The sequence below is a fragment of the Antennarius striatus genome, chromosome 18 (genome assembly GCF_040054535.1).
Source record: "Antennarius striatus isolate MH-2024 chromosome 18, ASM4005453v1, whole genome shotgun sequence".
Taxonomy (NCBI): domain Eukaryota; kingdom Metazoa; phylum Chordata; class Actinopteri; order Lophiiformes; family Antennariidae; genus Antennarius; species Antennarius striatus.
This window is the reverse complement of record NC_090793.1, coordinates 7,534,149-7,559,670: the sequence shown is the minus strand read 5'-3', so window position 1 is coordinate 7,559,670 and position 25,522 is coordinate 7,534,149. Positions and strand designations below refer to the sequence as shown.

Sequence of the window (25,522 nt, the reverse complement as noted above, 5' to 3'; positions counted from 1 at the left end):
GAGAAAATACTCAGACTCTTAAACAATGTACCTGTACACACAAATGTCTGTACACAAAAATGTGCCTGCAATACACAAACACACATACAGACTTTTCAAGACCCACAAATAAACTATGACATGTGCACACTCATAATCTGCTCCACCATCCATTGTGTACCAGAGTGAGGTTGCAGGTGGCCTCCTGGAGAGGTCTGATTTCTCCTCATTGGCTGCCCCCATCGTTCACTGTGCGTGCATGTGCATGTGCGCTTGTGAGGTGTTGTGTGCATCCTGTTTCATAAGTAAATCTTAAAGTCCACAGTCTGAAACAAAAGAAAAAAAAGAGAATAAGATCATTTAATAAGATATGTTTTGTAGGATGTCACGTCAGGTTGTTTTCAGATGAACATGTCTTCTGCTGCTCCAACCAGGTGTGAAACAAGTCAGTAAAAGGACCGTTGGTCAATTCTGCGACAGTTACAGCTCCATGAAATCTTTAACAAGCTCCTTTCTCGTTTTTTGTATCAGTGTGTGTGATGAATGGCTTCCACATGAACTGGCTTTCAGAGTGAGGATGGCAAGCCACGCCGCCATTCATCACACTGGAGCATCATTCCAGTCAGATATTTAGAAGACACACAGAGCAAATGGAAGACAAAAACAATTACAGTGTTGCATAATGAATATATTGTATCATCCCATTCACAGGCTGTTAGCTTGAAAAGTAAATACATGAGACTGAGCTGAATAGAAAACTGATGTCTTCAAATTAGATCAATGGGTGAAAAGATAAGATATTTACACCAATCCCATGGAGTTTCTGATTATATTAAGAAATCAATGACTTGAAGAATTGAAAAGAAAAAAAAATGTTGTTCATCACTTGTTTGATTCCAGTTTTTCAATAATCAGACAGAAAAAAAACAACATTTAGATATTTAGATAGACTGCTTTGATTGTTCATAACAATGAAATAACTTTCCTTTTTCCCCTATCCATTTGTTCCTTCAACTCCCCTCTTTTGCAAGATGGGGATTTAGGATTTTAGGAGTGTTGCAATAAATCATAACTATGATAACAAAGTTGTTCTGGTGCAGATGCCACTGTGTCACTGTCACATTGTACACACCAGTCACACATCAATAGATGTGTGATTGCACAAGAAATTGTAATGCTATGTTCACATCAAATGTAATGGGAATTACATACTACTCGCGCAAATGTCCCCACAGAATCACGTGAACATAATTGTGTAACATGACCGGTTCCAACAATCAACAAGACTAAGGTCAACACAATGGCCACTATGTGTTTGTCATCACGTCATTGTGCCTGGGTTCAAAACATTATCCAGGTGTCTACATATAGCTGTGATAAACTTCTGTATTAATGTCATACTAATGTTCGGGCAGTCAGGGAACCTCAGCACTGATCGGCTTTTGTGTCACATGAATACTTCGGTTGAAATTTTACAACTCACTCCCATCTAAATCAATTGCATCAATTGCATCAGCTAGACTTTTAACATGTACAACCGTAAATTTTTATGTTCAACATGGGTTTCCATTGACATTGTTTGTAGTTACACCAAGCAAACTGTCTTTGTTACATTCGATGTGTTGTGAATGCGGTATGAGGGGTTTCCTCAATTCAGCAGGTACTTACTGTGGATGTGGGTTGTCCGGGGTGGGGAGTTACCTTCTGCTTTTGGATGGTGTTCAGCACGAACATCAACAGAACAGAAAAATAATGGGGGAAAAAAAAGAAAGACAGAAAACATATCTGTACAGTGTAAGTGCTCACCAGCAAGACACAGCATGTGTACACCCACATTAATCTTGATCTTTGATAAACGGATATTTTATCAATTACTTTAACTCCTACAGCAATTTTAAGATAGTTCTACAATACCAGTTCTTTGCTCATGATTCTCTGAATGTTCTCAGAGTTAAAGTTCAATCGAGATTGTCCTGGTACCCCCCAAGCAGGGAGGTACACAACCCAGTGTCCATTGTTCAACTGTCTGATGGGAATCAGGAATCCGTAAAAATCTACACATTGTGTCTATCACATTCTAATCAACAAACATGTCTTTGCCAAAAATGCAAGCGGAAAGATCTGTACATACATATTCATAGATTATCACCTTCAATATGAAGGTTTATTATGAAACATATCATATTTAGAAAGAGATAAACATTTATATTCTCTGAATCTGAGTGGAGCTGATAAGGAAGTGCTTTGATGAAGCCTTCCACCAAAGACTCCACAGGTAGTGTTTAAGTTAAAATACACGTAGGTGGCTTCTTGCTATAGCAATAAAACAAACAAACAAACAAACAAACAAATGAAAACATGGTAAAAGACAAAAAAATAATTGTAGCTCTGAATTGTCACCAGTCCTTTTTTTCAAATTCTACATCCCTGGAGGCTTCTCCTCTAATTCTTCCTGTTGTGTAATTGTTCTTTTTCTTCTTGGACTAATTTCTTGCCAGGCCAAGGCATGTTCATTGCACACAATGATGACGGTAAAATCACAGGTCACAGGTTGCTTCTAAATAGCTCACATTTCTGTTTACAATTTTAACATCTTCTAATCCAGATAATATAGAAGTACAATATCACTTGTTTTACCATACAGTCTGACTTTGGAAAAGATTCCCCATGGAGATGTGAGATTGTTGGAGTTATTTTGGTTTACAGTGACATAAATGACAGTCTCTCATCACATAAACAGATGTCTGTCTTCCCTTTAGGATGAACAGAGACAGATTTAAGTCTATACCCTGAATTCCTAGTGTGGATGGTATAAAGTGTCATAACTGATAACCATGTGGAAGTGTAGACCCTGGTCTCCTGTTATCATCGCAGTGGATTAGATTAAGACAATTGTCTCGACTCTGGCGCGTTCCACTGGATTGGGGGTCATTCGAAGGCTCCCAGTGTTGTTGGTCCTGCGAATGCTGCCCACTCCATGGCACAGCGCCCCCTGTAGTCATGCCATAGTTGTGGGTGACTGGCTTATTTGCACCCTCATGGACTGGATATTACTGAGGATCTTCTTCTGGTGGCCTGCCAGGGTCACTCCTATCCTCAGCAAGTCCCTAAAGAGAAAGGCAGGGATAAAATAGGAAATGAAAATTGTGAGGGAAGAGATAATTTTAGTAAATAATAGAGAATTTTCATTATATTGATAATAAAATAGAACATGACAACAAGAAATGCAGCATATTTCTATCATTTGCTACATTTACAATCTTAACATCACACAAAAATAGCAGTTTCAGCATGATAGAGTAGTGGCAATAAACAGAACAGACATTTAGAGAGAACTTCTGACATTTGACAGACAATTTTATGTTGCCTATTGCTTTTCACTCTGTAGAGATTTCAAAAATGCCACCTGAAGTACAATATTTATGTGTATTGGCAATAATAGTTCTACAGGAATATAATGACCCATAAACAATATAAACAGCAGCAAAATAATAATAAGATACTCAAGAACATGCTTTTAAAATGATTTCCAGTACACTGGGATTCAGTCTGGTAAAATGTTCATAGAGAATCCTTAATTAATAGATAGTAGTCATAATACTTGAAGATCCCAACTGGAAATATTCTCAACACCATGACTAGACTATTTTCAGTAATAGCAAGTTATATTTTATGCATTACCCACACAAGCTTCACTTTGATGCAGTCATTGAAAGACTTTAGTCAGGCACTCATACTAAAAATACACGCACTTGATGTGTGTCATTTTATACAAGTGCACCCATCGGGTGCCATAAGGGCTTGCATTTCTTCATTTGCACTCAAGTGGGTGAACTCACTCTGAGGTCATTTGAGCCACCAGCTGCAGGGAGGTGAAGCCTGAGTTTAGGAAGTTTTCTCTATACTGGCTCATCTTGATGGCAGCGAGCCAGTCCTCTACTGAGCTGAAGGCATTGAAGTCAGGTATAGATCTGTCCAACAGTGGCTGAGAAGGCCTGCAAAACAGCAAAGAGTACATAAACAGATGCGTTTTGCTGTCATATTGAGACAAAGGGTTGTAAAAATGGAAATACGAATTATGGCGTTCCCTGGGTTGTACTGTCCCTGCAGGTAGTACGACTTCATTGTGTTGCAGGGTTTAATGTTGAACTGGTACAAATTTCATGGATGTAAAACTCGAATTACTGGAGGTTCTTTGAAGAAAAACATGTCTGATGTCACAAAGTCAAACTCATGCATAGCCAAAATTTCACCTTTCAAAACATATGCTTACAGCGGAAAAAAGGACAGATCTCTTACCATAATGGCCCACCCAGAGCCAACAAATTATAAAAATTCTGGCAAAACCTGTAGTGTGTATTTCACTGATGGCCTACATCTGATCTGACAGAGATTGACAGACTTTATAAGGAACAGTACACGACATAGTCTAAAGATAGTTATGTATAACTGGCAACCAAAGGTATCAAGGCTAGCACCGCATCTACAAAATTAGGAGTCATCATTTCCATGTACATTAATAAATACGGATAAATAATAATTTTCTAATGTCAACAAGGGGTTACGATATGTTGGAGAATCATAAGGAGAACCGGGAAAAAAATCCTGAGGAGGAAAAGTTCAGGTTTTATGCAAGCTGTGGAAATACATGTTTATTTAATGAGAGAATAATCAGTACTCAACACAAACAGATCAAAAGCATGTTTGTATGTACTTAATGGCCACTTCTGAGTGCATGTGCACGTTTCTACTCACACTGCTGGGATGTTGGCTACAGCTTTGAGGCTGGTGGGGTTACGGATCATCTTGTCAAGGGTGCTGACAATATCAGAGAAGCGTGGTCGTACGTTACGGTCCTTCTGCCAACAGTCCAGCATCAGTTGGTGCAGAGCACTGGGGCAGTCCATTGGCGGTGGCAGACGGTAGTCTTGCTCAATGGCATTAATCACCTGAGAGAGAACGGGTGAGGAAGGGGAATCTTGGGTCATTATGTCCTTGATAATCCCAATTTATAAATCACATTTATATCATACAATAATTAAAACTGATTTCTCTCAATGAGGGATGCTTGTTAATGATTTGCTTCTCTCCTAACAAAATACAAAGTTGACAGAACCACATCCACTTTGTCTTCCTCACACGTCTATCCCTGGCTCAAGTACATCATCACCATCACCCAACAAAGGCAGTTTTCCCCTGGTCACTCAAGAGACAGGCTCCACATGGTGAGGAAAAAAATGGAAAGGCAAGCAGCGACTGTGTCACTGTAGAGAGAAGTCACTGAAGAATTTGTAGAGTGCTTTCAATGAACACAGTAAAGCTCAGTCGCTTGGCAAATGTTTCTTTAAGGCAGCACAGGCCATGTCGGGCTTGTTAGAAAGTAGCTACGTTATAGAATTGAGTCAAGTTCACTCCAAACTCGCAGTTCAGGTCTCACGTACCTATGACCGCCCTTCTTGTTCACACAATCTGCTCTACCTACAATTTATGAATGCGATAAGTGGACAGAAATATATCAAGACAAAAGATGCTTAATCTGCAGCTATCTAATTGTCAATGTTACAAAGATCTCCCTGATTGCTAAACTGCACACTGACGGACCCAGCTCTAAGCCACATCTACACAGAGGTACTATTTGCAGATGTAATCTTTTCCAAACAATGCATAGTTGTGAGATAAAGGTCCGGTGTGAAATCAAGTGTAAAAGATGCTATCATTAAAAATTACAGAGTGCTCTGTAGGCTGCCAGCTCCACTCTGGGTTTGAGTGCAATTCAGCAAAATCTTGATAAATGGTGCATGAGGAGATGTGTGTGTGTGTGTGTGTGTGTGTGTGTGTGTGCACGCGTGCGTTCGTACATGCGTGTGTGTGTGTGTGTGTGTGAACTGAGCAGCCACATGCTTGCCAGTCCTTTTCTCATGCATTAGTCCCACCAGGCAGTGTTTGCCGTTGGCCCACTGTGGAAACATCTGCTTGGTTGGACGATCCTTGTGGAGCGACAGACCTGATGGTTGGATAGTTGTCTCCCTACAGGAGCTTAGAGAAAGACACTTCATAGGGAGGGACTATATCAAATGGTTGTGTGTGCTGGCGCCCCTGGGTTTGTGGGGGTCTGTGGATGTGGACCTTATCCAAACGGACATGGGGAACAAAGCAGAGCTCTCCGCAATCATTCACTGCTTTCGAAATCCGGCCAGGAAGGAAAGGGTGAGACGGTTTCGATAATAAGTCTGCTTTCAAAGTCAGAGTCAAGGACATCTTTAGTGATGATGCAATGAGATGAGAACTGATCAAAAATGCGTGATTTACAGCTTATTTACTCTTATGAGTTTTCCTTGATTGTGTATCTATGGTGTGAAAAGACACATCTGTTCAGAGAAGGCAATCATATTAACGAGGCAGTTTACTCAGATTCTTATTTTTTTCCCCACAAACACATGGCATAAATTTTCATTTTATGAACCTCCTTGAAGGTCCTTTGAAATGGCCACTTGAATTTTCTATGTAACTTTCCAGAAGAAGGTGGATCTTTAGAAATGAAACTGTCCTTACAGGCACAACTCGCAGCCCATTTTTATCTCATTGTTTCTTAGCAGCATCCTGTTAAACAAAGACTTCATATCTTTCATGGCTTAGAAACAAACTCACATCCTGGTTGGACATGTCCCAGTAAGGCCTTTCTCCAAATGACATTACTTCCCACATGACAATGCCGTAGCTCCACACGTCACTGGCAGACGTGAACTTTCTGTAAGCGATGGCCTCTGGTGCCGTCCATCGCACTGGGATCTTCCCGCCCTGAATGGGGGAGGCAGAAACACAATGGAGAGAAGGTGAAACAACAGAAAAGACAACCTTCTCACTTTATACTTATACAGTACCGTTTACGTTTCCTCCATGTACATTAAAAGATATGTCCATTCATTAATGGTCTGGCTGCCAATTTAAACAGATGCAATCACAGGAGGCCATTAAAGTGTCAAAAGTTTCAACACCAACAATATGGCGACAGATGGGGTAGGCTGTAATAATGTACCTCGTAAATATATAGCAGTTAAAGCATAGGTAAAGATTCAATGTTGATCTATGAGACCTTTAGGTGCATGAAGACTTAAGGATGAGAAGTTTGACTTAATATCACTTTTTTCTTTTTACCTTTTTCCCTACACATTTGTCACCGTTCACTACCCCCATCTATATATGGTGGGTATTGTTCATTTCCTTCCTTCTCATCTGTTGAAAACATGGTAAAAAAGCAAAGTTTTATATAAAGCTCCACCCATTTCAAATGGGCCTTCACTCTTTTTTTTTCTCTACCCAGTATATCAATACTTCAGGATTTGAGGCATAGACACAATTGTGCTTCTGTCTCAGCAGCAGCTACCAAAAGTGTTTGCCTTTCACACATCGACCAACAACTTATTTAACGTCTCCCCTCCCGCAGCACTGTTTGGATTAAGGACGATATGCCCGGGATGCTGGTTGTACATCGAGCATGTCTACCTGTAATTGGGAAACCTGGACCTCAGGCATGCTTTGCTCCCTGCTGACTGAAATTGACAGCTGCTTGTTTAAAATTCTATAGACACCAACACACACGCATGTAGAGACACAGCTGGGAGCATATGAACAGACACATACACACGTCAGCAGAACAATCAATCCATGAATCCATATTTGTGGTTCCTGTCCATAGCACCTCCCCTTTTAATTCGGAGTTGAGCTTGCCACCGGTTTCATGATGCCAATTAGTTGAACCTGAGCATTTGCAGATAAGACATTGCTGGAAACACAACTAGACCAAAAAAACAACCTAAACAGACCACCTTGTTCCCTGCTACCTTTCTGAGAGCCAGAGGGAGGAGGGAATGTAATGGAGAGACAGGCAGAAAAAGACATGACAAGTGATGAATGAGTGACTTCATGGGAAATTATTCCTCTGGACTGGTTTTATACCGCCGGCTGATGTTTGAGATGTTGGACAGGAATATTATTGCACGTTTACTTGTGGGTTTTCTTGTGTGAATGTGAGCCTACACCCTTGTAGGTGTTGCAAGTCAGTTTTGTCTGGCACAGCAGACGTAGGGAGGCCCAAGCTCTTTAATGAGCACCTCTTCAGAGTTTGACCTTTAAATGGTTGCTGACCCCGAGAAGATCCTTAACATATGACCTCGCATGGAGATGGCTGCTGTAGCACACTGCAAGATGCTTACACTGCACACCAGCATGTGAAAAAGACTTCAAGACCTTTGAAGGAATCAGTCGATTCTACGGTGTGTTGTTGTGTGGATATGAGGCAGGCCAAGAAAATGAGAGAACAAGAAAGAAATACAGAAAGAAAAAGATCAATAGACAAATAAAATCTGCCCAACCCTCAGTGTCTTAAATGCTTCTATGCTATCCTGGACTATCTCGTATATGAATCGTTTAATCTACACTGAGACCCAAGGACACACTCTGTGCCTGTGTGAGGATAAATTGAAAATGAATTGAAAATATTTTATATATATATAATACACACACACACACACACACACACACACACACACACACACACACACACACACACACGCATATAAAAAGGCCAGTACTCTTGTTCTTTCCTCTTTTTGTCAGAAATAGTGCTTCAAGTCAATTACCGTGTTTAGATGCACATTCATGACCTGAAAAAACAAAACAGCAAAATTATCATACAAAAATAGTTGCTGCAAGCAAAACACTCTATTACAGCTTCTCTTTATCAATCCTCACTTACTCCATCCCTTGCCTTATACATCTGGTCTCATGCCTCAGGACCCTGTTGGGACATGAGCTGAGTATCACGGCAAAGGGAATAGACACAGACCTCATCAGAAGCTCCCCCTGTGCCTCCAATGAGACAGACTTTAGTGATAACATTTCCAGGGCAGTTGAGTCAGAAGCAGCTATGCAAACCCTTAGTAATTACTGCTGTGGGCCAGCAATAGCTCTGCCAAAATCCTGCTTTAATAACATGAAGGGCTGAACAGAACATGCCTACAGTAGAGAAAGCAAAAACATAATAGAAAGTGTTGGATGTTATTCAGTAAAAACAGTATTAAAACCACAGGGAATGGGTTGGAGGTGGGGTGGACAGTTGGTAGTAGAAGTAATGATGGAAATTAAAACAGATCCTATGTCAACATTAAAGTCTGAGTGCTTTGTGAAGCCTCGAAGCATGGGGAGAGCATTTTGGATATGGGATATTTTGCTGGACACGGAAAAAGGAAAAAATCTGTTACTATTGCCTTGAAATGAAACCAAGCCCCAAACACAGATTTTCCACACTTTGCTATTATCGCCGACAGTTTGTATAGATAGGCAGTACAGCAAGAGAAGAACTGCCAGACATCGATAGGAGTATTCTGTAATAATATCAAGTACCGGTAATACTGTCTTGATAACAAGAGGATGAAAACTGGTGTCTTATTATCCAGAGATATTGGGAGGTTCTTTTTTGGTAAATGCTGGCATGGTTAAGAAAATGTGAACAGCCATGAGAATCTGAAAATCTGAAATAACTGTTCCATAAAGATACCAGTCAGCCTAACACTGGGGGATTTTTTTTTCGGCCTCTTGACTCATAAATCCAGCCTCAATAATAAGAATAGGACGAACTCCCCATCTTGAACACACTAAGCAGACAGCACCCTCGCATCACTGGAGTGAGATTACAGCATGTGACTAGTTCCATGTGGTTGTTTCTAGCTGTGACAGGTTGTGACCAGTTGTGACAACTCAAGATATGTCTGCAGTGCAATAGCAAAGGAGATCTGCCAGGGCTGTCAGGTTAAGAGGTATCCCAGTGAAACAAGTCTGCCCCTGTGACAGCCAGGTCTGAAAGTTAAACAAGGTGGCCATATAATGTCTATGCTCATTGGTGTCTGTTCTGGTCTCTTGACCCTGTTGTACATGTGTATGTGCAAGACAATCCACAAAGTGAGGAAAAGAAACACCTGTCATGTCTTTGAGCTGCATGTTGCCCAATGTGACATTTACTGGTGTGGAAGCTATCAATGACATGCTGCTGCTGAGTGAAGTCATGTCTAGAGAAAATATACCTATCAGAGCGCAACAGCAGTCATCACTAGCATATAGCAATGTCCCAGATAAACTTACTCTAATTTAAAAGGTCCAGTGTTTCGTCTTGTTTTAACTAATTTTTCACTCCTCAGAAGGTATTTCGAGACTTCAAATGAACTTCTTCCTCCATCCTCTTTTCTTCCCTTTACTCCTTCAACTGCAGTAATCCATTGCTAAACAATGCACACTCAAATAGACTCAAGCACATTTACTTAGGCTGGGAAGAGTGCTCCATCAACATCCTTTTAATGAAATCTGGAGAACAACGATCTGCCCTGGATGTCTGCCCAAATAGATTGAGAATGAGAGTGAGATGGATGGATAGAGGTAGAGTGAGAAAGAGAGATGGGAAAAAAAGGGGAGGGAGAGAGGGTGAGTGGCGTTGATGACAGACATGTTGGTTGGTTGACCACCCATGGGAATGTCTTCTAGAGAGAGGGACTCAGCTCTATGAAAATAGTAGGAAGCATTTGTCAAAGTATTTTATGTTCCAAAGATCCCAAACCATCTCAAATAAGGTTGGGAAGTACTGAAGGCCTTTTACTGTGAGAATTCAGGGAGGCAGTACGTCAGTTGGTAGAGAGGGTTGTCCAGTGATTGTAGGAGTGGCGGTTTGATTCCGGCTCCCGCTCCCCTAGTCAATTGTCGTGTCCTTGGGCAAGACACTTTACCCTCCTTGGCTCCTCACTGGTGTCTGATTGTCCCGGTAGTAGTCGGAGAGAACCTTTGTCACGGATTGGCTGCCATGTTTCCGTCAGTCTGCCTCAGGGCAGCTGTGGCTACGTATATAGTTTACCATCACGAGTATGAATGAGGAGTGAATTATTAAGGGATCCACTGTAAAACGTCCTTGAGTGTCTGGAAAAGAGCTATATGAATATAATCCATTCTTATTATTCATGAATGAATGAATTTGAAAAATGCCTCTATATGGCATGGAAGAAAAAAAACATTCTGGACCCAGATTAGCCCCAAGTATTGAGGCTAATCAATACTTATTATTATCATGAAGAAAACCAAATTAATTAAGCTTAATAATACTGTAGATCACTTATGTCACTTATCCAAGGTTCGATCATAGTGGCAACAAATAGCATTCCAAACTTTCCTCTGGGTGTAATATTTTCCTATTCCTCCAGAGGGATCCCAAGGCATTGAAGCTACATACAGTAAATGTCGAGGTGGGACGGCACAGTGGCACAGTGGGTAGCGGCGTCGACTTACAGAACGACGTTTCCGAGTTTGAGTCCTGTTCTGTACACAGTTTCCATGTTCTCCCTGTGTTTTCGTGCATTTTCTTTGGGTTCTCCGGTTTCCTCCCACCTCCAAAAACATGCACTTCAGGAGAACTGGTCTGTTCCAAATTGTCCGTAGGGGTGATTGTTTGCCGTGCACATGCAAAGTGTCCAGTCTGTCTCTCCGCCTAATACCAATACGTTTATAAGGATAGGCTCCAGCAACCCCCGTGACCCACAAAAGCGGAACAGAAAATGAATGAATAAATGTCAGTGTTGTGTAGAGGAGTACAGACAGGAACAATGGAGGTTGGAATTAACAAGCACTCATGTGGTTGTTTCAGAATGGTAAATTTCCCACCCTGGAATATTACTGCTCCTCTCGGGCATCATGTTTAACAATTAATTAAAGGTCAATTTTAACTAATTATTCTTATGAGAATGAATGTTCTGCCTTTCTTGCACAGTGAATATGACTTGCTTACATTTCACTTTAAAATATAAAATATATTTTTAAAAATTTGTTAAGGTGCAGGATATACAATATACACTTTATAACCATGAATGCAAGATCAGTTTGTTTTGATAACAATGACTTCACACGGGACACAATGAATCCATTATTGCTAATGTGGGATGAGTGGTGAATTTGCATATTCTTTCCATCAGAACAACTTGTAGTAGTGCACCAATCATAATGTACTGCTATAACCGTAGCTTAACATTTAACAACTTAATGATGTGGCTAACTGAGTGGTTTTATCTCAATTATAAGCCCTTAATGACACACTTATCATTGGCTTATTTCAAAACAAAATATTTAGCTCCTTCAATTATTTAGGTTATGAAAGAGTGTGCAAAGACCTGTTTTTATTCATGAATTACTTCATTTTCGCTAAACAAGTTTGTCTTTATGAAGGTAGCGTAACTTTTGTAAAGAGTTAACTAGATAATGGCTAAGTCAACATTAATCCTTCAATTGTTTATGCAGTTGAAGTTATTGTGAATGTATTTATGACGTCTCATTTAGTGGAAAAAGCACTGGTCATGCCAGCAGTTTTATTTCAAAAAGTAGAAGTTTGCATCAGAAGTTATGGCTATGGTTAAACAACAAATTAAATGTCTCATTTGTTAGCTTGTAGTCTGCTGTAAAATGTTTTACGGAGGCACAGAGAAGACATCTCTTCACCGATTTAGCTGTACACAAACCACTTCATAAGGAATACTGTTCAGATGCAAATGCGGTCCAACAGCCACAGATGGCAAATGAATGCCAACCTTATAGTGACTATGACAAATACGACATAAGGTATAAATCAAGGTAGAGTACTTTAGATAGTTGTTCTTTGATACGGCAAATGATTTTTTTTTTCCAAATCTATATCTCCTCTATAATAAAATTCATTTTAATTCCTTAATGCTTTCAACTGCTAACTTTACTTTTCTCCCTACGTCTGCATGGGTTCTCTCTGCACTGTCCAGCTTTCTCTCACTGCGAAAAACATGCGTTTCTGATCAGTTGGCCTGTCCCAAATTGCTTGTAGGTGTGTGCGTGCGTGTTTTGTCTGTGTATATATGTGAGTCCGAGGTGCACTGACGCCGTGCCCAGAGTGTCCCCTGCCTCACGCCCCCAGTCAGCTGGGATAAGCTACAACACCCTGCAACGGCAGCTAAAGCGGTTTGAAGATGAATGAACGAATGACTATCTTTATTAATTTGTAATGCAAAGCCATATGATTAAAACAAATCAAAATAGATATGACATTTATAAGATGGTTTCAGTTATAACTACCTAAATGTTGAAAGAAAATTATTTGCTATTATTAATTTCATTTTATGAGTAATTACTTGGCTTACATGTGATTAGTAAGAAAATCCATTCATTAAGGAATGTGCCGGTGCAATAGTAGCAGCAGCTCTGGGACAAAAAAACGCTCCTGAAAGGTTCCCCATTATGCTTTTTTTAATTAACATCAGTCAGCTGCCAGATGTCCAACTACACTGTATTTGAAATGTCTTTCCCCAAACTGATCAGTGGCCCTCAAAATCTTTGATTGAATATTGATAATATCACTTCCGGTCCAGACGCTTAGAAGGGGCTGCTAACTCTGTCCACACCTACCCCAAACAAGAAAAACGGATATTTTTCTAAATCTGAAATGTGTAGTTTTTGTACATAAATCAAATTATAGTTTTTACTCAGTGTCATTTTTCATTTTTACATGATTTACTTTTTCATTTACAGTAATTTAAATACATTGGACATCAACAATGTTTCCCTTTTTCCCCCTTATGGGTGGCCCTGACTGGAATGGAGCATGAAAAACAAGAAGCTAGTATGTGTATGTGCAAACCAATGACCCAGATCCAATTTCCAAACACATGCATTTAAAGATAACAGTCCTTCATTGTTTTGCAACAGGAATGATCATACATCAAGCCACAGCTGAAAACTATTATACGGTGAGGGCTGGACAATACAGGAATCTGAATTTGGCCAAAGTACAAGAACTTCAACAATGGTCAGTGTTGAACATCAGAAACTACTTTACTGCTGCAAAGAGGTCCTTTAGCCACACCAAGAAATACGAAAAAAAAAAAAAAAAAGATGTGAAAATACAGTTAGTCCTCAAGATACTAACGTCCGACATACGAACATTTGTAGATACATACAACCACGCGCCACCATGTTCAACTACTGTAGTTCCCCTTTCTGCCGCAACCCATATCAACCATGTAACATTAATACCCCATAGATTAAAGGGGTTTTATCATGAAAAACAAATTTCTTCAGGTCAGAAACTTTTGGAAAACTCCAAAAAAACCAAAAAAATGATTACTTTCAGATCAGCGTCAGTCTTGAAGTCCGCTGAAGTGACTGACATATCCCGAGCCCATCTGGAAGAGCACCCCCCTCTCCCTGGATAAGTTCGTGTTCATCCCCAAGGTGAAGTTTGTGTTCAGTCTAAGGCAGACTGAACACATTGTAGCAGCGTGTGGCAATGTCTTAGCTGAGAGCTAGACACAAAAAAGTTCCTCACAAGCTGTTGAAGTCAGCTAGTATTTGGATAACTAATTAGCTCTACGTTGGTCTGTGTATGTGTAGCCTGCCTATGCGTACGTGTATTCTTTGAGTCAAAGCAAACACACACACACACACACACACACACACACACACACACACACTGATAAGAAAATAAAAATGTATACACAGGTATGTAATATTTCTAATGTCCTACCTTCCCTTTGCCCTCCTCTTATGGTTAGCGGGCAGAGGTGCCCAACAGCCAATTGTACAATACACTTCATGAGAATAAGACCTCTGCGCTTTGTCTTACTGCTCCAGTAAGACATCCCTGTCAGCACAAAGTCTGGAAGCCCTCAATGGAAACGTAGTTATCCAGGATTGTATCCATGTTTCATTGAAGCATAGTAGACTTTGTTAGCTTAGCTCCCCTGTCTTTTTAGCCAGCAATCTCTTATTTTCCGTGAACATTCTCAGGAGACAGCTTTTATGGACAACTTTTATTATCTCCAGTCTATCCGTTGTCTCCTCCACTGATTTCTTTCCCATTTGCAAGCACTATGTGTTTTTCCCCACAAATCCTCCACAACGTTTACCGGTCCGCATGGATAAAGGTTAATAAAAAATAAGAGTGAAAAACAATAGAAAAATAATAGAGAAATACGTAGTAACGAAGTCACTAAAAGTTTACAAGCTCAGGAGCTAGCACATTAGTGCGTGTGCACAGTGTATGTGCATGTGTGTGCATGTACGTGGTGCTTGTGCACCACATCAACAGGGGCGTGTAGCAGGTGTTGATAGAAAGAGGTCATTAACATTTAACGGCCAGCCCAGACAAACAGAGCATTTCAACAGGGAGCTCATTTAATCAATTTTCATTTGAAGAATTTAAGGACCATGAATCAGTTTCGGGCAATACATTTCAAATACAGTGTATTTGGACATCTGGCAGCTGTGTGAAATTTATTAAAAAGAGCATAATGTGGGATGGCACTGTGAGGCAATGGGTAGCGCTATCACTGGACAGCAAGGCAGTTCCTGGTTCGAGTCCCGCTCTGTGCGGAGTTTGTATGTTCTCCCCATGTCTGTGTGGGCTCTCTCCAGGTTTTCCGGCTTCCCTCCACCTCCAAGAACCTGCAGCTTAGGTGAATTGATGATGCCAAATTTCCCATAGGTATTAGTGTGCACGCGCGTGTTTGTCTAATTACGTGTGGCTCCATGGTGCCCTGGTAGTGCCTGTGGTGTACTCTGCCTCATGCCCTCAGTCAGCTGGGCGACCCTAGATAGCGGACGGAGTAGGTAATAAAGATGAATGCATGAATAAAATGGGGCCTTTAAGATTTCACATGATGTGTCAAAATAATTCAGCAAAAATAAGACTAAGAGAACACTTAACTCCACATATTGGAGTAACCAGCCGATCATCTAAGACCACACAGCTGGCATAGTGAATGATAATTGATCGAGAGATTGAAGTGGATGTCACTCCTAATGAAGAAGATGTGCAATGATGCTGCTCTGGCAACAGCTTAAGCCTACGCACAGAATCAATTTATGGACATGGACTTCATGTGGCTTTCCTGCCGACGTGTCATCTGCAGTGTACTGTCCCGTCTTTATCCACATGGCTGTGAGCTTCTGAGCAGGGGTCTTTCACAAGCATATAGACTGTGGACACTTTTGGTTAGGTTAAAAGTTATAGCCAGCATTGCAGACTATAAGTTCTTGTAAAAGGACTCTGTCACAACCTGTCTGTTATTTCTTTTTTAATTTTTTAAAATTAATGACGGGTTTGTCCCCTTGTAGGAGCCAAATAATGTAAGAACCAATGTTGGTTGAGTAAGGTTTCTGCCCAGAAGCTTTAACCGCTGAGTGCTGAACTCTGAATGTTTTCCTATTTGATGTTAATTATTGGTTGAATTAACTAAGAAACTTCATGGAGATAAAACAGTGTAATCAGGCATAAAGTGGCATGTCAAACCTTTGATTACCAGAAAGCCCATCAGTGCATCATTCACATATGTGCGGTGGAATACCTCAGTGGCTTAAAGCTTAGTTTAGTTTTTAAAACCCCCAAAAATAAAATTCATTCAGCAGTACAAATGTAAAAGTTGCACTACGGTGCTACAGTACAATATTACTATTTCCTTTTCTCATTTAACGTCCTGTAATTGCTCCTGGTAAATTTTAGGAAATAGTACTTTTGTATTTAGAACAGTAATGGCATTTAAATGACCACAAATGGCAATTATAGGTTGAAATTCAATAAACAACGACTTGGGAACATTTCAGCTTCCAAACAGTCCCTCTGTACCAATTGTGTTTATAGAATGAGGACTATATTTATTTAAATTTGTTTGTATATATTATATTTTAGGGTTAGGAATAGGGTTAGGGTTACTTTAAATATGTTCAGTATCATTTATGTGTGCATAAAATTATTGTTTTCCTGAGACTGGTTTTGACGACAGGAATATTCTTGGATATTGTGTCTGGTATCATCGAAGTAATTACAAACTTTTATCTTTGTCTAAGTAGACATTGGCTACCAAAATTTTGCTGCAGAAATAGCTACTGTTAACTCAGTCAGCCGTGAAGCTCTCATGCTCCTTGGACTATAACCTCAGATCACGAGGGTGGAATATCTACAGGCAACTCAGCTCAACCCAGTGATCCCAGCTATTTTCTTGGGTTTGAAGCCTATCCAAGCTCACATTGGGTGGGAGGCTGGGTACGCCCTGGACAAGTCACCAGTTAATCTCAGAGCTATATGTGATAGGTAAAACAAAACCCTACAAGAGCGGTCCCTGTGTTTGCTTTTGGTGTGGTGCATATGGCAAACTTCCTTTTAACTTTACTGAAAGTCTGTCTCTATAACTTTAAGGTACAAGCATAAATATTTCACTCCAGGCTGAACAGGAAAGCCAAAAAAGTGCATAAGCGTGAAGCTGGAGAGATGATGTAAATAGAAAATAGACAAATGACAGAAACGGCAGGGCGGTCCACATAGTGTGGGCGCTGGAGCGGAGCAGAGAGAATGTCACTTAGGTCACAGGGATTTGACAGATGAGCTTTGTCACTGGCTCTGTGTGACCTTGCCTTTCAACCCCACTCATCTTCAATGACACACCCACATATACACACACATAACAAGGAGCTCATGGGCAGTGTATGTGTGTACCTAATACAAACGTAGAGTAGATGCAAATAGAGTCATAATATAAAGTACACAACCTGACATGCAAGGAAGTGATAGGCTTTTCACAAGCACAAATTCATGAATGGTGCTCTTGGCAGTGAAGCCTCAACAGAAAAGATAATGTCATTTGTTCCAGCGGCTTTAAACTCAACACTCACCAGATTTTGGACACATCCACACAATACCTCTCTTTCAAAGACTTGCACTCTCAGCTTCGCCACAAATGATGCATTGTGGCCCAGTGACCATGCAAGATCTGTGGCTCTACACAAACCACACAATAAAAAATATGACACATCACCACCTCAAAGCATTTAACGCACCATTTATCACACCTGCTCTGAGTATGCTCCTGTGATGTAGCTTTGCATTGCTTGTGGGAAAAGTCTTAGAAAAAGAAAGGCGTTGACAGCTGAAAAAAAAAAAAGAAATATGCATGTATGGATGGATATTCACAAATGGACTGATGAATAGAGACTGTAATTTTTTTTCAGAAGTGCTAAATTCAATCTTTATAGTTTAGTTAGCAGCCTCACTAATGTGTCTCATGGAACTGTGATTGCAAGCTTAACTTTAACCCTAACTTAATTCATAATCCATGGAATCAACAAATCGAAGGAAATAAATGAAAGCTAAGAGAATTTAGTCTGAAGTATGATTTGATCACTTTGACTTCACCAGACCAGTGGAGTCCATGTATTGTCCTGTGAGTTTAATTAATCATGACTTTGATGAGCAGCCAGCAGAGAGGGTGGACAGCCCCCTTCTGTCCAAAAAATCTGCAACATTGCTCCAAAATGAACCCATACATAGGGTTAACACAATTACCAGCATGTCCTCCCAACCACACTTCCAGTATCACACCACAGGCACTGTAATTGGTGTGCCTGGAAGTGCAGCGAAAAATTAGAAAAGCAGTAGAGGGAAAGAGGTGATTAATTTGCTAGAGGAGGAGGTCGATGGCGATGTAAATCACTGCATGTCAGTGCAATTTAATTTCCCGGATTCCCTCGGCCTTGTCTGCCACACTAGCCTTGTGCGCTGATTGGTCGGTGCCAGGTCATAGCCCAAGAAGTCGTGGACTGAAGGACACCATGCATAGCTTAATTAAAGCATAAGACCCTGTGTGGAGTATGTGGACCCCCACGTGCCCTGTGCTTGTTTGCATGTTTCCTCGACTGCAGGGGATGAGGGATAAAGGGGGAAAGGTGACATGAAAGGTGACATAGTCTTCGACAACATCTGCTAAATCATAACGAAGTGCCAAATATGTAAGCCGAGCACATCTGATTCTATTTAAAAATTTAAAAGACATATTAATGACCTCTGAGTTCATGTCAGGACATGAATAAAATGTCTTTCTTGATTTCAAAGTGAGAAAACACCAGGATAGCAGTCAGTATAAAAGGGAAGAACGACCGAAGTTTAAATGTGCTTCTATTAAAATATCTATCAGTAAAAGACACCTCACCCCCCCCCCCCAAAAAAAAAACAAAAAACAACAACAACAATAACCTTTCTGTTTTGCTCTCATTAACAGCTCATCAGGTTTAAACTTCCAGCATCACCTGCTCTGTTGACTCTCCAGATAAGCCCCCAAAGGGTCTTTGTTTGCATTAAACAACATCAAAATGCAGACTGCAATCTATAATCTAATCCCCACCTTTTACACCCTGTTTTATTAGCAGGCTCAGCAGCAGAGACAACAGAGGTTCTGCTTGTCTTTGTTGCTACATAAAACCTATTCAGCAAGGCTTGGCCACAGGGGTCACACGTACAAAGCCAGTTATTCCTGGCGAGCAAATAGCTTTCAGCCACACCAATTTAAGGTCAGAGCTGCTCTGGCCTGTATGATGCTTCCTCTCCATGCATTGGCTAAAACCTCAGACCAATCAATCATCTCACCTCAGTTTACACATAATGTTCTGGATCTGTCTTTAGCATAAAAACTGAATTAGTAACTCTAACTAGGAACAGTTTCTACCTAAACTCAACCATGAAATATGAATAAAAGAGAAAGAGAATACACTGCTTTTGGTATTATTCATAGTTTCTTTGCCTATATTTAGATGAAAACAAATTATTTTGAGACCTCTCCCTTTCATACCTGCGTAGCTCACGGGCCTATTTGACAATACATGCTTTTGATCTCAAGTTTTGCATGTGTTGAAACATCTCTGAAACTAATGCTAAAAGAGGCCCTTTTTATAGCTTATTATATTCATATTTATTCACAATATATACTGAGCTGCCACAGTCCTGTACATTCACAGTGTATGCAATGAATTGCTTTAAGAAAGAGCCTTTGAGGCAGTTTTACGAAACAAGAGGACGTCTCTAAATTGATGCCGAAATAGTCTCAGTGACTCCCAAAATTAAGTTGTTTGTGTGTGGCAATTGCGACTATATTTAGAATTTCTGTGCATCATAAAAATAGATAAATTTGTGTCCACACGGAGACAGATGCTCCTGCTGCTGTCAAAATAAACCATATCCTGAAATTATTAGCAATCTTAACTCTTAATGTGTGTAAAAATGTTGAAATAAACATATCATAGGAAAGCAATCAGGTGATGTACCCCTTTATTCTAATAGTCAATTTTTGTGGAAGACTATTCTACATTATGCATCCATATATGGCCCTTTATGTGGGGGCAAACAATCGTTATGTTACATAATAAGGAAATAAATAATATGGAAATATGCTTGTTAGCCTATATTGACCCATTTTGCTTAGAGAAGATCTTACTGTGTACAAATAACCAGTTATGCCGGTGACATTGGCTGTACACAATCTAATTTTACCGAAGTCTCAAAGCAGATTCAATAATTTGATTCTAGGCGCGGGCACACGGGTCCGTACACATCCATCCACACAGATAGGTGGACACAAAGAAACAAACTCCTGTGCATGTGCATTTGCACTTCATTACAGACATTCACATACACAAACACAGACATCACAGACGAGCACAATCTCAGATTTGCGAGGAGTCCTAATGACCTGCCCATGTGTTTGCGAGGGTTTAAGAGTGTGCTTTAAATTAGGAAGAGGAGAGGCAGAAGATGAACTAACGATGGCTGCTAATAATTACAGATCTGTAGTGTGGAGGAGTTAATGAGGAGTCAAAGCCTCCCATGATGCATCAGTAATAATGAATGAGGAGTGAGAGTGGGGAAGGAGGGAGAAAGAGGTGGTGGAAGCTGTCAGTTTTAGAGGCCGCAATGCCCTTTGGTTTCTCTGCACTATGGGCATGTCAACGAGAGAGAAGCCTTCCCAGAGGAGGCTTGTCTTAGAACTAATGAAGATGTGACAGACTCTTGGTCCATGACTTGCAGAGACTAGGAAGAAAGCAGAGGCGGGCGCAGCTCATATGAAAAGAAAGACAAAAAAGGTGAAAGGTTTCTAAGGCCTTCAGAAACAATGAGACAGCGTCCGATAGAAGCAACACTGATAGAACCTACGCGTTGCTAGGATGTTTCCACTGCTTTGTGTGAATAAAAGTTGATAGTACATTGAAAATATGTAATCAGTTTAATATGGAGAAACAAGCACTCACCAGAGAGCTGGTGTAACTTGGATCGGAGGTGTCGTCTTGTAGGTATCGCGACAGGCCAAAATCCGATACCTTACACACCAGGTTGCTGTTGACCAGAATGTTGCGTGCAGCCAGGTCACGATGGACGTAGTTCATTTCAGAGAGATATTTCATCCCTGCAGAGATCCCACGCATCATCCCCACCAGCTGGATAACTGTGAACTGACCGTCGTTTTGCTAGAGGACAGAAACACAAAATTAATCACCTGCTTCTAATCTGCTATAAAGACAATAAAGAGCTCAGGCTGTATGTATTTTAGACGCAAGAAACTCAAGCAGGCTAAATGCCAAGTTCTTGAAAACATTAAGAGAGCAGCAACAGAAAACATCTTGACGTGAATTCATACAAACTACCAAGGGAGGGTCACGCCCCTGTGCTCCACACCAAGTGATTAAAACCACCTACTGCCTCAGTAGTATACATCTATCGAGCAAAAGTAATATCACAAAAGTATGTCACAGAAGTTGTCTGCTCACAGACAACAGCCACCCTTCTATTGACTGATTCAGAAGTACCTACTTCTGTACGACCAGAACTTGTACTGTAGAATGAAAAATAAATTAACCTTTTATGTCTTCAGAATTTCAGTTTGCATGGCAGTGGCGTTTCCGAAATGAACAAGTCTTGCTGTTGAGCTGGCTGACATGATCTCAAATTGATATCTTGATATGATGAATAATATTTTTATGTGCCTATTTCTTGTTACAAATGTGACAAAGCAACAGAGACAAGTCCTTTGGGGTACATGCTCCTCTAGAACACCCACCAAGGACACATCTAGTGTTGTCACTAAAAATAAATTTTTCTTTCTGTTAGATTTACATTTCTATGCATGATGAGAAGGTGATGGGGCTAAACGGTGCAGTAAGCCGACTGCAAATGATCTTGTAACCAAAACTGACTTGACATCAAATTGTAAAACACACTGAATGTGCATGAAGACAGAAAGTCTCCCGTGTCTCATTAGAGTTAAAGTCAACAGTGAACACAGCAGCTGTAAGCTCTGTGCTAAAGCTTTGGGTCCACCCCATTGCAGACTGTTGTTGCCCTCTCCCCTCTCAAATGTCTCAACCGAGTCACCACATGATTCTGTTCCTCTGAGCTTTTGTATTGATGTAATAGAGTCAAATTAAAAGTGGAGCATCACAAGGAATCACAAGGAAAGAATATGGAGCTGATTATATATAATATATATATATATATTATATATATATATATATATATATCCCGTGACACCCCTGAATTCAAAATTTTACCCTGACCTACTTGCATAGGTCAAAGATCAAAGTTAGTACTCTGAAGTACTGTCATTGATCAAAACACTAGCTTTGATGAATGGTCTTACTCACAGTGGCCTTCTCCCTCGTCTTTCTATCTTATCCGATTCCTGAGTGTACAAAAGTTGAAATTTGACCTTGACATAGGTTTCTCAAGGTCACGGTCATCATCTCAATTTTATCCCCTTTGCCGCCCGTGTTTTTTGTTTCATCTTTCCATCTGCAATGGTAGCGAAGATATTTGGTGGACATACTAACGAACGAACGAACACTGACCATCACAACAATACATCACCGCTTTGAAGTGGGATGTAATAACCGTAAAAGAGATTGATGGAAACACAAGTCGGATGTGGTGGTTGGCAAAGCCAGCTTCAAAGAGCCCCTTTAAACCCATCCTAGATCAAAGTGGAACACCAATCCATGAAGGAGGAAAAAAGCAAGTTGAATATTGATTAAACAGCATGTCCGTTCAATTGTAACTATAAAGGAAATAGTGAAGAGTCCATCATTAGCCCCTGGGTATTAACAGATAAATTAAAGGCTGATATGGCCATTAATGGACATTTTCAAATTAAAAATGATTGGAATCTTGTTCGTTGTTTTAAAAAATATTCTCTATTGGCACAGGAAAGGTTTTATAGTGTCATTCTAATTTGTTATAGGAAGGATTTTTAGCCCCATATCATTGCCGGGGATTGTTAATGATTAATTTCCAATTAGTATCTCAGATCCAAGTTTACCTTCCTACCCCAGAATTCTTTTTGATCACTCCATACTCCCATATGGTGCAATGCATGTATATTTTCACCAGAATACTCACCCTGAGGAATGAATCAAGGGCACCATTTTCCATAAACTCTGTGACAATCATGACGGGACGGCTCTTTGTGACAACACCCTCCAGACGGATAATGTTTGGGTGGTCGAACTGGCCCATGATTGATGCCTCAGATAGGAAGTCCCGCCTCTGTTTATCTACATAGCCAGCCTTCAGTGTTTTGATGGCTACATAGATCTCCCTCTTACCAGGAAGCTTCAAACGGCCCTTATACACCTCCCCAAATTCACCTAGTGTATAAACAGAGAGAGAGATAGAGAGATTAGATTTTTTGATTTTGATTTGTAACATCACGTTTATTCATAAAAGTCAAATTACAAAATAATCATGTTGACGCACAATTTAAAAGACATTCATGTAGAGGAATTTCAGTAATACCATGCGTTTTCTGAACAAAGAAACATCTAACCTTTTAAGATTTATCAAACTAAAAAAACAATCATCTGTTCTCCACAATCATCTCTTCTACAATCATGTGTTTTACCTTTTACCTTAGTTTTTTCAATCTATAAAACTCTTGGTCTGTAAGAACTGGTTCACCACTTCTTGTTTTGCTTTTTTTTTTTTTTGAGGCCCGGTGATTCTGCATGGGGTGGAGTTGGAAACTCACAAGGCTACGATTGTAGCCTTGTGAGGAATTGCAGCCCACCCAGAGGGATTGCAGCCAACCTTTGTGCTGTCACCTTTATCCTGTGTGTTATTCTGCGGTTCCGGGTTGGCAGTCAGGGACCCAGCGGGTAAAGGAGTCGGAAACCCATGCGGCCGTGGCCACGGGCACTGCCACAGCCACAGAAAGTAGCTGCAATCGCCTGCCCAACGGCAGCTGACAGCCAGCGCTCATTCTCTCGCCTCTGACAGTTACGCACGAGATATCCCTCCCATCCGCAATTGAAACAATTCATGCCCTCACTGGTGACATAAACTGTGTAGTCATAGTGATCAATTTTAAAAGTGAGCCTAAAAATTCAGCTCTTTATCAGACCGATTTGGGATCATTGTAACTTTTCTGCGGAAGACGTAACATGCCTGAGTGGTATCGGGAACACATTGATAGGACCCAGGAGCCGACCATGTCGCGACAGCTCCTTCTCCAGGAGCTTGTCTCTGAGGTATGGCGGTGGGTTCGATATGATCACTGTTGTAATTGGGCTAGCCAGGTGGAGGATGGGGATGAAGGTATTCTTAATCACCACCCCACTCACAACCACCAAGAAAAATTACCACTGCTTTGTACATTCGGTAGCCTGCTTTAACGCTGTTGTAACCGACATGCTCTCCCGCCGCTAAACACACCTCCCCCACCGAGCAGTTGGGGGAGGTGTTAATTTTATCCCATGCTGCCATGTGAGCTTCGCTAGTGCGGCTTTCTCCTTCGCGGTAGCCCATCTCAGGGCTACCATAGTGCCTCCTAGTCTCCGCAAGGGTCTCACAAACAACACAACTACGAAGTAACCATCACCAACTGAAACTGAAGATGCACGTATACAAAAAAGCAAAAAACAACAGAGTGAATAAGCCTTTGGACACCACACTCCCGTCTATTTCTCTCACAATCTCCGAAAACCTGACCGTGGTAAAATAATAGTACACAAAAACTTAGAAATACATAAAAAAGCAAATAAAGAGTGATTAGATGCACAGAGACGCTAATGCACTCCTTCCTCTTCTGAAAGAGAGAGAGAAAATTTGAATTTGCCCGTCATCCTTGCGCAGGGGTCATGCTAATCTTCTTTATATCATTCCAATTTTAGTATATGTACAGTGCTCGCTCGTACTTTGCGGTTAATGCGTTCCACAAACCACACGCGATCTAGGAATTCACGATCGAGATCGTGATCTATTTAACATTTACGGTAATTTAAACGTTCATGAACCCTCCCCATACTGATATTAAAACACCTTCTATTACCTTTTCCTACACTCTGATAGACTGTTTAAAACACTTTTGTGTCACATGAAAGTCCAAGACTGACGGAACCGAGTGCACTTCCGGATGCTGTCAGCCATTAGAATGTGTGTACAGTATCACATGACTGCCTACTAAAAACCCACGATGAGATGGAGTCGAGAGCATTGATGCGTGAATGTTTGAGGGTGCACTGTATTACCGAAGTAATAGTGAGACAGAGAGAGAGATATTTGATTTTGATTTTTACCATCACGCTTATTCATAAAAAGTCAAATTACAAAATAATCACGTTGACACAAAATCCAAAAGAGATTCACGTAAAGAAGATTTTCAATAGTACTGTGCGTTTTCTGAAC

The 25,522-nt window shown here is 40.6% G+C and overlaps 1 protein-coding gene and 1 non-coding gene across 3 annotated transcripts in view; both read right to left on the bottom strand.

Annotated features, from left to right (window-relative positions):
* Window positions 1–1,699: 1,699 nt before the first annotated feature.
* Window positions 1,700–25,522, bottom strand: part of LOC137611953 (ephrin type-B receptor 1-B) — a 168,561-nt gene continuing 144,738 nt past the window's right edge. For both annotated transcript variants that reach the window (XM_068340180.1, XM_068340181.1), the window contains exons 11-16: window positions 23,240–23,487; window positions 21,100–21,315; window positions 6,628–6,777; window positions 4,735–4,928; window positions 3,819–3,974; window positions 1,700–3,086 (exon numbers count right to left, since the gene is read on the bottom strand). In XM_068340180.1, the coding sequence (XP_068196281.1) occupies window positions 2,978–3,086; window positions 3,819–3,974; window positions 4,735–4,928; window positions 6,628–6,777; window positions 21,100–21,315; window positions 23,240–23,487 (1,073 nt within the window). In that variant the 3' untranslated portion in view covers window positions 1,700–2,977. The remainder of the gene's footprint in view (window positions 3,087–3,818; window positions 3,975–4,734; window positions 4,929–6,627; window positions 6,778–21,099; window positions 21,316–23,239; window positions 23,488–25,522) is intronic.
* On the bottom strand, window positions 24,927–25,032 carry LOC137612910 (U6 spliceosomal RNA). The gene has a single exon (XR_011038892.1). It is a non-coding gene; the product is annotated as a U6 spliceosomal RNA (small nuclear RNA).